Below are 11,835 nucleotides of genomic sequence, written 5' to 3' on the forward strand. Positions count from 1 at the left end.
AGTGTTCCCACGCATACCCACACACGGCGCTCGCGCCGCGCCGCCCTGGGCTCCGGCGCACATCAGCCAGTCAAGCCCTACATCAATCTGATGGGCCGTCAAGGACCCGAGACAGGGGTTTTCAAGTAGCGATAGCGAGTGGGAGAAAGAGGAGGGTTGGGGGCTCGTGGCGGGAGGACTACGCCTCGCTCACGAGCGCTACTCTGAAACAAAAGCCGCTTTGAGCACACGCCCCCTCAGAGAGAGATTAGCCTTGGCTGGCCGCACCCACCCCCCCATCGGAAAGCTTTGGCTACAGTTTAATGGCACGTGGCAAAGGCCTTGATACTTATCGTGTGCGTCAGGTGCTCTCGCACGCTGTCTCGTTCTTCCAAACGTACAAATCCAGCTCCACCCCTCTCCGCCACCACCAAACTCCTCACCTTTCACCATCCTTCTCTCTACTAAATACAAAGGGCACATTGTACCCGCTGAAGTTTTAACCGACTCCATTCGTCCTGGCAAAAGGGGGCGACTCGGCTAACCATGAGCCCTGCCCCGCGCCCCCTGTTACTCTCTTGGTTGGCCATGGATGCCCAGACAAATTTCTCGGCTTTAGCGCGCACATCTCCATCATATGGCGGCGCAGCTTCGGCGCACGGGTCTCTTAAGACATTTACTTTCACATTTAAGGCATTTGGCAGACGCCCTTGTCCAGAGCGACTTGCAACGTGCTTTCAGGTTACCATCGAAAGAGCTTAAGAGCCGTTCCAGCTCAGCACTAGTGCCGTAACACCAAGTCTCCTGACCGGGGCCCTGTTGAGGCTCCGTACCCAAACGTGAATTTGCCCTGGTCTGGTGAAATTTTATCTGCTGGGGGGTTGAAATTATCTTCTACCGATTTAATAGGTGCTGTGCTCCTGATTGTGGCTGGTTGGAATTTTGCTTCACGTTCCTCTTAGCTTGGGGTGCCTAGCATCTAGTATTTTCCTTTGTTCCGATATTTGCCTCTCTTGACGTTTCAGTTGCCAAAATCACTTTTTTGCGTGAATGAGTGTTAGTGTCTCGACACCCTCAGTTCACCTTTGTGTGCCACTCTGTACAATGGCATTTACCGTAGAGTGTGCTGTACATTGTCCATTGTCCTGTAAAAGTCCTGGCACAAACCTTTCTCCTACATCCTGAATTTCCTTTCCGTCTCGCCTCTGTTCTGCTCTCACGTGGGCGTGGCCTCTCGCTCCTATTGTGGGACCTTAAAAGTCAGGTTCCTCCAGCATTTTGTGCTTTTGTTCAACGTGATTTCCCACATTTACAGATTTTTCTCGTTCTTCTGCTCTCTCAGCAAAAAAAAAAAAAAAAAAAAAGAGGAGAGGGGAATGGCACACATCGCAGAGTGCAGCCCGAGCAGGCGGAGAGCCACGCCACTCACCTGACCTGACCTTGAGCTGTTGTTCAGGGAGACAGGAAGCCCTGGTGACAGGGTAGATGTTTGCACTGCTCGCAGCCTGCTGCGTTTGTGTGTGTGAGTGTGCATATGGAGGTCAGTGCAGGACAATGCATCCTCATCCTCATCACCACCACCACCACCACCACGAGCCACAGGGCCTCTCACTCGTCCCCTCCCCCTTGCATTCGTCGCTGCAGTTTTTGAGGGCCGCCGAGCTACTGTCTCCAATTTGTTTTCCATATAGTTTACTGTGAAAGGCTGCCAAGGCATTCCGCTGGCTGGTAGTTTGTCTTCTCTGCCTGCCAACTGCATCCTTGTGTCATGCCGAACTTGACTAAGATAGAACGAAGGAGGGGAGCGGGTGTTGTGGTTTCATTCATCTGGTATCTATTCAAGGATATCTCTTTGTTTACACGGACCAGGCACCAAGGCACGCAGCGCCCGTGTTTGTTCTGCGAATCTAGAGGTTAGGATATCTGCCCTATTACCTGCGGCACGTTGTTACTGTAAATGGACCTTTGGGTCCATTTGGCACAGGGAGAACGTTGTGATGTGTCAGGGATCCGACGGACTCCAGTTGCTCTTCAGCTCCTCGGTCATTTACTCTTCCCCCCGTGTGCACATCCATCAGGGCCTCAAGACACCTCTAAAGTATCTTCTGTTTCCTCCAACAGATGGCAGTGTGAGGCATCTGACCGGTAGATCCCGATAGATTTCTAAACCAGGCTTAAAACATGCTGTAGCACAGAAACGACAGTGGTCCAGACGGTCCAATTTCAACGCATTAAAATGAAGGCTCTTGTAAGAGTGGTACATTCACATTTATGGCAGGTACCCTTTTCCAGAGCCACTTACAATTAGCTGGAGACACTCAGGGTTCGGTGTCTTGCTCAGGAACAACCCTGGTTCCATACTCTGATCAGCCAGAACAGATGACATAATATAAAATGATGTGAATAACAGGGAACATCTTCTTACTGTGGGTGGAATGTGTTAGGAGGCAGGTGAACATTTTGTCTTTGAGGCTCATGTGAATCAGAAGAAATAAGTAAGCATAAGGAATTGAGAGTGAAGACTGAAGTGTAATGGCTAGACAGCTGGCTAATGGCATCTCCAAAACGGCAGCTCTCCTGGTATGTTCCCAGTTCCAAGTCACTGTCCTGGACCAGTGACAGTGTCGTGGGTGGCCAAGGCTCAGGTATGAACACGAGCCTACCACACCAATGGAAAAGTTACAGCAGCTAAAATAGCTGAAACGCTTAACGGCAAAAGAAATTGGGACTGCATTGTTTTATACAGTGTCTACATTTTTGTATGTTATTGTTCGCTTCTTGTTTTCATCCCTAGATCTTTCATACTCCAATTGAGGAAGAAAGTAAGGATAAAGGTTATATTGTAATTAATCATTGTACACCAAGTTTCACTGATGATGATGATGAATGTACTTTAAAAATCTGACGCGAGGATTGGAGGCGTGGGAACTCTGCCCTTTGCTGACCTGCTACTTGCTGTTGTAAACAACCACAAACAAACACCATGCAGCCGTTGGAGTGGTCCAGTGTTAGGCGGGGTTGTTTTGCAGGGAGCCGAGGGAAGGTGAGGCAGGAAGGTTGTCGCCCTGCGTGCTCCCTAGCATGTAAAGGGCCATTGTCTGTCTCACACGGCACCCCTGTCCCCTGTGCTCCTGTCCTGTAGGAACTCCTCAGGGGATTTCAGAACTCAGGACATTAGGTGCAACAATATAACGTATTTCTAGCAACATACAGTACTTTGCTAAACATTTTGTGCCCACTAACACGGACAAATGGCACGAAGAGAGGTTTAGTGCTCAGTATGGTTTATTTCGTGAATGATTATGTACAGTGAACATTCAGTAACGTAAAGAGGAACTACAGTCTCAGCATAAACACCTTGCCTTTTGCTGGTACACCGGGCGTCTCCTTTGAACGTTCGCGCTGATCACGCTGCCAACCACGACCATAGGCAGGGCCACAACTTCACCAATGCTGGAAGGACGCGTTCTGCACATGACAGTTCTGCAGGCAAACAGAAGACAAACAAACCCGCCCCACAGGGCGCGGCATGTAACAGTACTGAAAAGCATTCAAGTTTTTTTCTTTCAAACAGTAACTTCGAAATTGTGTCCCTCAGGAAGGGACAATCTAAAAGTGTAAAACACAAAAAAATAATATAAAAAAAGTGAAAGTGACAACAATGTTCATGTAGAGATGTGCTACAAGAACGGGGGGGTTGGTTTACAGAGTTGGGAGAGACCAATGAATGATCAAGCAAAACTTGTATTGCTGCTCAGAGAACAATAGGAGAACAGAGTCATGTCACTGCTTCATGAAAATAAGCAAATTCTACAATAAACCGCTAAGGGATAATCAATATTTGATCAGTGTTCTTTTGTTTTGCTTGCAACTTTAACTGCAACTTGTTATTTTCTTTAACTGTACAGTAATAACCGTTAAATGCAAAGAGTATTTTCAGCATTACAAAGTATGGATTGTACATTAAACTTAAATATGGCTCTAAATAAATGGCAACACATACCTTTGTGGAGAATACTGGAAAATGCTAAATCACCACAGGTTTAAGAAAAAGCTGTAGTAGGTAAGCAAGTGCACAGTCATAAACACCCATTTAAACGGTTATAAATGCTGCTGTAGATCTATTTAATTATAGATCTAAAAATATCTTTCTTCAGAACTGGTGTTATAGCAGCCAAATTTTGAGTATTCTTTATGGTTCATGTTTGAAATAAATCACTGGGGACCGCTTAAACACAGCAAAGACGGAACATGTGTGTAAAATGTTATTTGTACCAGGCATAGGTTACATTACATAGAGAAACATTCACATGGACTGTTTAGACTCTAAACCATAAGGCCAAGGCCTGCTGTTTTTGTACTGTGGATGGGGGATGGGCGGTGATGCCGTGTGTTGGAGACAACTGAAACTTCACCTGTCTCCATCACACATCCTCACGTCCACCACGGGCAGGTAAAGGAAATTGACATTTAGTGGGCCATGCCCTGCAGCTGGCTACACTGGAGACCAGGGGGCGGCTTTTGTTTTTCTGAGGTCCCCATGGGTCTGTTGAGCAAGAGCAAGTCGAGGAATTCCTGATCCATGCAAAAAAAAAAAAAAAAAAAAGCCATAGCTCTGGAATGCTGATAACGCTTTAGATTACTACAGACATGTTTATGATAAAGATTTATATTTCCCTCTAGACTGTGTAGTGAATGTGCTCTTTTTTTATAATGAAAATATATTTATGTCAGCTTTAGGTTAAGCCATTGGGCCAAAGCCGGATGCTGGTGAACTCGTGCCCCGGGTTCATTTTACTTGGTACTACTTCTGTTTACACCGCTTGTGCCAGTCCTGTAACTTATGGCAAAGGGAGTTCTCATGCAGTGCTAAGTTAAGGCTCTTCATAGCCCCATAGATCCTGTCTATTAAATAATCCAAATGCAAACAGTAACAGAAATATTTCCAGGTTTGATACATTTAAGAGATTTGTGCCTACAGTTAAATGAAAAGTAAACCAGAAAGAAAGAAAAAAAAAGAAAAATCAGCAGACTCCACGTCTTCAGTGGAATTCCACGCCAGCCGTCTGTTTCTCTTTACCCATAATTCCCCCAGAGACCGGTGCGATGGCTCAAACATTGTAATACAAACATGTCCCACACACCTTTGACCTTACTGGACCCATCCGTCCAGTACGGTCAAGATCCATTTGATCGCATTTTAAGAGGATGGGCCCGAGCAGCGACTGTGTGTTTTGCTGTACACACACCGGTCCAGTCATAAGATGACCTGATTGGTTGACACTAGCTGTGTACAAAACACTGGCGTGTTATTAGCACATTTATCCCTGAGGCAGATTTCCTGTCTGCAGATCCGTCCTTGTCCTTTGACGAATTTGCATGTGGGTTGTGTGTGACGAGTGATGTTGACATCCGACGTGGCAAGAACATCGCTAATAACTAGCGTGGTTACATGCACCCTGAACTGCAAGTTGCAAGACATGTCAGGTGACAGTAAGGAAGTCATGATGCGCTCTCGGGGGCGCGCTGACGGATTCTGTACGCAACGCATGATCTGTAGCACTGGATTATATCTCTCTTTATACCTAGATTGCGTTAAAGGTCTCTAATAAAAAAAATGCTATTAAAATTGAACTGCTATATTAAAAGGAGTTTAGCATGTAACTAGCATTCCCTCCATGAATTAATCAATCAGCGCAAATTTGCAATTTTGCGCAAATCGCAGCACATTTTGCATCACTCAAACGTAATTGGTTTTACTTTCGTGTTACCTCATGAAACGCTGTGGTGCAGGGGTGTCAAACTCGAAGCCCACATCCCTCGAGATCACTACAGATGCCATAATGCAGTGCTTCAGTTGCCTCGTCAGAAGCTGAATCTGTACAGGAGCAGTTTCTACGTCGACGGCAAATGGGTTGTGAAGCAGCTCGAAATTCTTTTTTCGTGCTTCAAAGTCACGTAGGTCACTCAGTTTGTCACCGAAGTGTGCACTGCATTGTGGGATCTGTAGTTTTTGTCTTATCAGCGCTTCATATCTCCGGGCCATAATAATAGATCTATATAAAGTGATCTCGCAACATGAGTCTCACACACTTTGTGGTGGAACACAAATGAAAGTCAATTGAAAAACACTCACAGAGGCAGCCTGAGTGAAAAGTGAGAGTGAAGTGATTGTCATTGTGAAACACTGCAGCACAGCACACGGTGACACAACGAAATGTGTCCTCTGCTTTTAGCAATTTTTAGGTAAGGACTGTACTACAGATGCATACAGCTTTTTGTTATATTAGGTCCAGCACATGAATTCAGAACATTGATTCAGCTTGACTAAAAAAAGACCTCACTGGTTTGTCTGCTGGCTTTCTGTAGGTCTCACAAATTGACCAGAAACTGGAGGAGATGCTGCAGATGCTGGCGGAGCAGTTTAAAGGCAAGCCCGAGCTGCTGCGGGGACCGGCGCACTGCAGCTCCCGCGTCACCGTCATGAAGCGCATGGGCCTCAGCATGGACGAAGGCCAGTGACCCCAGCACCCTCCCTCGGCCGGGAACAGCCTTGACCGCCCGCTTCACCTTGGGCACAGACTGTATGTGGAGGAAGGAGTGTAACATCCTTTCCTCTCTAGCAGAACTCCCTTCCTTGCCCCATTATTATCACTGTCAACAGCCACCGACCGCAAGGAAAAAAGTTAGCATGCTACCATGCTCCTGCACGTCTGGAGATGAGCTGGTGATGGGAACAGACAGAGGGCAAAACTATCGTGTCATATTAAACAGTCAAATGTTAAGGAAGAGAGAATTTTCTTTCCTCCCTTCATTCACTGTGGCTTCTTTATGCCATTTTAATGCAATGTTTTTGTCTAGAAAAACCAAACACAGTCTTACGCTTTCTCTTTTCTTTTTCAACGGCTTCCGAGGAGGTCCGAGTCTGCCAGAGCGTGGTCGCTGACCCGGCCTTTATATTCTACTGATTGTTTTGGCTCGGCTGGTCCAAAGAAACACAGTGCAGTAATGGCCGCAGTCCCACCGTCCAATCCCAGAGTGTTTGTTGCCACAGCTCAGGTGACATGGGGATAGAGCAGCAGAACCAGGCCTGAAAATGCAAGGGGGGGGAAATGGTCTTGTCCTGATATATGGCTATGATTAAGCTAATAAAAATAACATGACAGCCATGACAGTGTTTCATGGATGATTGCAGGAGTAGCCAAAAAAAAAAAAAAAAAAAAAAAAAAAAAAAAAAAAAACTTATGGTTATTGTGCACTTTTGCCCAGTGCAAAATGCCAAGATTTTCACAAGAATATAGCTAAATTACTCTTATTAACCATACCAGGTCCAAGCAATTTGGAACAAATTTGCGCCATTAAACTGTTTAAAACAGTGGCCCGAGCAATGAAAAGAACAGTTTTGGAGAGGAAAAAAAAACAACAAAAAAAAAACTGTGTAGCGTTTAAAAAGCAGGCCTGGAGATCACCTCCCATTTTTCTGGAAAAGTATCAGGGCCCCGAGGAGAGAACCATTGACTGTGCGCGTTCGGCCCCCACAACTCTTTATTTTCATTCAACGTGTTTATCTGTTGGTACTCGGCCAGTAGAGAGCAGTTGCTACAATGTGTATTTAAGTCTTACCATAATTACGGTGTGCCCGTCTGAGAACCGACCACTGACAGAGCGGGGAATGGTTTGATGAAGAGAAAGAAATGGCCCTCCTCGCCATTTCCCCTCTTTCTTTTTCGCTGCGGCCGATCCTCAAGGTTAGGCATGCTTTCTTTTCCGAGAAGCGTAGTCGATATGAAATCTGTGAGCAATAGACATTGAATATTCCTGTACAGTTTTGTAAGCAATGTAAATAGAATTGCCTTATATTTATTGTACCGTATGGGGGAAAAAAGAAACAAAAAAAAAAAAAACGTACGTTTATTACATTGTACACGAAAAGAAATTAAACAAAATGTTAAATGACATTAAGTTTAGTTATTTTTATTTTTTTTTGCTGTCATTTTATTTCATAGCCATCCTGTCTTTAGCCTCTCGACAGAAATTAGATTTTTAGTCTGAACAAGTATCTCCATAAACCATGGCATGAGCAGCCCAGAACCGTTTTTTTTTTTTTTTTTAAAGCTTTCGAGATTTCTCCACTCTGTGCCAAAAATTTTGAAAGATATTTCACCCAGTCTACTTTGAACCGTATTCCATAAATGAGCTAAAACAAAAAAAAAAAAAAAAAAAAAAAGAGGGGGGAGGGGGAAGAGAATAAGTCTCAAATTACCACTCAATTATGCCGGCCTTCAAAGGCCAAAAAATACGGTGGGTGTCCCAAGAACAACACGGCCGGAGCGAGAGCGAGGTCCCGTGGGAGGGGGATGGCGAGAGAGGAGGCTCGCCGCGGAGCCATGTTCAATTACAGAGGGCCAGGCTGCACACACATGATGTTATTCTGCTTTTGTCCTCTCCTCTGTTTTATGTCACCAGCCGAGGACCTTGAGAGGGAAGCATGGCCCGCTGTTTACAGAGGCAGCTCTATGCGACCGAGACACTGCGCCGCTTTCATGTGGAGACTTGAGAGAGGCTCTTTACTTCAAAAGCTTTTTTGATGTCGCAGCTCTGGATCAAACCTAGCGGGGAAAGCGCTCTTTTGACAAACTACCCAAATAAAATAAAAGGCTTAATAATAGCTAAATTAAACAAAGGGGCAACAAAAAAATTGCTCCCTTGGAAGATATGTTTGTGATGTTTTTTTTTTTTTTTCCTTCATTTTTTAATATGTTTCAGGTCACTGGACTTTATTTTAGCGATGCAGGGGGTATGTTCTCCAGCGTCACGTCTGTCTTCGGAACTTTTGGAAATAATTACACAGCAAACAACAAAAGGCTGCTTTCTAGTTAGCTGTGTCTGGAAGGAAAGCAAGACTAACACGTCCTTTTTCGCTTTCCAGTAGGATATATTAAAGCCTCTTATTTTCAAAATGGCACTAAGCGTAGGGCTTCTCTCTGTAGTTCTCTTGAAGACTGTCCACTGTCTCTAAGAAACCAGTGTCTGCAAGATTTTGTTCCCCCTGAGGATAAAACTTGGTTTAAAGCCTCTGCTGATGTGCAGAAAGGGCCAGAAATCGGTGGAGTGTGTTGGTCGGACCGGACTCTCCTTCGAGTTGTAATTACCTATGAGACAGCCCTTCGGCCAAGACACGCCTGGTGCGACCAGATGACAGGCCCCACCAGCCGGTCGTTATGATGGTCCCGGTTGGAGGGCATGTGGACCCTCCAGTGCACGGGGCCACCTGTCCTTACTGGTCCAGTGGTCTCCTATGAAAACAGATATGTGTGCGAACAGGTGTGGGGAGGAGGACTGGACACAAACACTGCGACAGCAGCTGATGCCTGGCCTCGTCTGTGGTCCCTAAATAGCAGAGGGCTTGTAACAGTTGGGGGCGGAACGACTGTTGCTGCCCTCCGTCTCATCACCATCAATTCCACAAGCAAGGGTGCCGCCGTGCATTCTGGGTAGCAAAATACTATTGGCTTGAGTGACCACGGCAGCTTGACCCTGTTTCTGTCCATCAGGACATGGGAGACACATTTCCTGACCTTTGCTCCTTGGACACTTGGCTGTAACGCTACATTACCCTGAGGAGACAAACAGTCAAGAGGTTACGGGGCGAGTTTGACCCCTGACCCTGACGACTTCCTTCAGCCATATGCCTGCTCTTCTCAGAGACCCTTCAAGTCCACAGATCAGCAGGAGTCGCCCACAGAGCTTTCATTTGGACATGGGTCTGTCGTCTGGCCAAGCCCTCATAGCCGAGTCAGTCTGCTGACAGCTCTGGGCTTTTTGGGTCCACATCATGTGTCAAAAACAGGGTGGGGACCCTGTAAAGCGAAGCAGGTCACGTTGCTGGGCACTTTTCTCCCAGACAGAGGGGGAGAATTCCACGGTGGAACTGGATGAACTTCAGTGGTGGCAGTTTGGTTTGGCCTGTCGGCGCAGAATGCGAGGCACGGCGAACAGCTGCAGGCCCGCGGCGCTACTGTACAATAAAGGGCCACATGGGGCGGCACGTTTTGGGCAAACTGCAGTCCGCTTACTGCCAAAGTGTTACCTAGACATGAAGGTGCTGAATAAGAGTATGATGAGAGCAACTGAGGTGCGTAATTATTACAGTGCAATCCTGGCACAGTACAATAGCTACACAGCACCACCTAGTATCACAATCATTTTTTACCCCTATTTATTTTATATATTTCTGTTTTAATATGCCGCATACCCATCAGCAGTTAAACACCAACGCCACCTCCGGTCTAAATAGTAAGTAGTGATAGTAAATGGAAAGACGCAAGTAAGGCGAAATGAACGCTAGCGCTAATGCTAATGTTTGTACGTTTCTTGTGACCTGATGTGCATGTACGGTACGGGCCAAAAGTTTGGACCTTCTCACTCAATGTGTTTACTTTATTTTCATGACCATTTACGTTGGTAGATTCTCACTGAAGGCATCAAAACTATGAATGAACACATGTGGAGTTATGTACAAAAAGTGGAGACCTGGCCTCCACAGTCACCGGACCTGAACCCAATCCAGATGGTTTGGGGTGAGCTGGACCAACAAGTGCTAAAAACCTCTGGGAACTCCTTCAAGACTGTTGGAAAAGCATTTCAGGTGACGACCTCTTGAAGCTCATCGAGAGAATGCCAAGAGTGTGCAAAGCAGTAATCAGAGCAAAGAAACTAAAATATAAAACATGTTTTCACTTATTTCACCACTTTTTGTTAAGTACATAACTCCACATGTGTTCATTCATAGTTTTGATGCCTTCAGTGAGAATCTACCAACGTAAATGGTCATGAAAATAAAGAAAACACATTGAATAAGAAGGTGTGTCCAAATTTTTGGCCTGTACTGTATATTAATCACAATGACTTGCAGAGTTGCAAAAACACAGAGAATTGCGATAATACTCTGTACGGTGTGCCAAATAGTGAGGCGGTCACCTCCAAAGCAATTCCCAAGCAGTGACAATTCCCAAAGCTGGAACTGGTGACAAATGTGAATGTTTATACCCATAACAGCATCACAAGGCCACAGACAAGCATTTCCACTGGATGCACTGGTGCAACCAGCTTTCTCAGTTGGTCGAACCATAACAACCACAGCACTTTTTTTTTTTTTTTTTTGATTGTGCAGCATAGTGTGAATCAACCAAAAGCTCGGCAGCTGCAACACTGGTTGCACGCCCATCAACCCTCACGTCGAGCAAAAACCGTGAATGGAAAATATGTCCAAAGAAAGACAATTAATCAAATCCCAGAATCCTGCTTTATGAAAAGATATTGGTGTGTGCCGTCCACAATGATGATGATGATGATACCACAATGCTGGTCATTCTGCCGACAGTTTTCTAATCAAAACACTGCATTTTGTCATAAAACCACCACTGCGCTGTCTTCGGTTCCTCCCTTGTTCTTCTATACACACTAGATGAAGTGCTGGAAAAATAAACTTCAGTTTTGAATACCAGTGTATTAATAATATTCAGACAAAGCCATTTCATTTAAATTCTGAACCATATCAGTTCCTTAGAACTAAGACATGCACATAAAATCTCAGTTTCACCCACGACTCCATGTTCTTAATATCAAAAGTTGCGTGAACTACAAAACTCAACAGTGCCAGTGCAGGCGGTTTGACAGCAATTGTCAGCGCCAGCCTTGAAATCACAACTAGTGATAAACCCCCCCCCACACCACATTTGGCCGCTTCCATCGCCTCCTCTCCCCTCCCATCACACTCTGTCCTTCTCCAGCATCGCGGTATTATTCCCAGCCCCCCCGAATCGCCCCGCTGTGAGAACTCGGCTCAGCTTCAGC

At 45.6% G+C, this 11,835-nt stretch overlaps 1 protein-coding gene across 2 annotated transcripts in view; it reads left to right on the plus strand.

The window, feature by feature from the left end:
* The window catches only part of kcnq1.2 (potassium voltage-gated channel, KQT-like subfamily, member 1.2), a 105,132-nt gene extending 97,694 nt beyond the window's left edge, over positions 1-7,438 (plus strand). For both annotated transcript variants that reach the window (XM_028957884.1, XM_028957885.1), the window contains exon 20: positions 6,349-7,438. In XM_028957884.1, coding sequence (XP_028813717.1) covers positions 6,349-6,501 — 153 coding nt within the window. In that variant the 3' untranslated portion in view covers positions 6,502-7,438. The remainder of the gene's footprint in view (positions 1-6,348) is intronic.
* Positions 7,439-11,835: the final 4,397 nt, after the last annotated feature.

Source organism: Denticeps clupeoides, chromosome 17 (assembly GCF_900700375.1).
Source record: "Denticeps clupeoides chromosome 17, fDenClu1.1, whole genome shotgun sequence".
In the NCBI taxonomy this organism is placed as follows: Eukaryota; Metazoa; Chordata; class Actinopteri; order Clupeiformes; family Denticipitidae; genus Denticeps; species Denticeps clupeoides.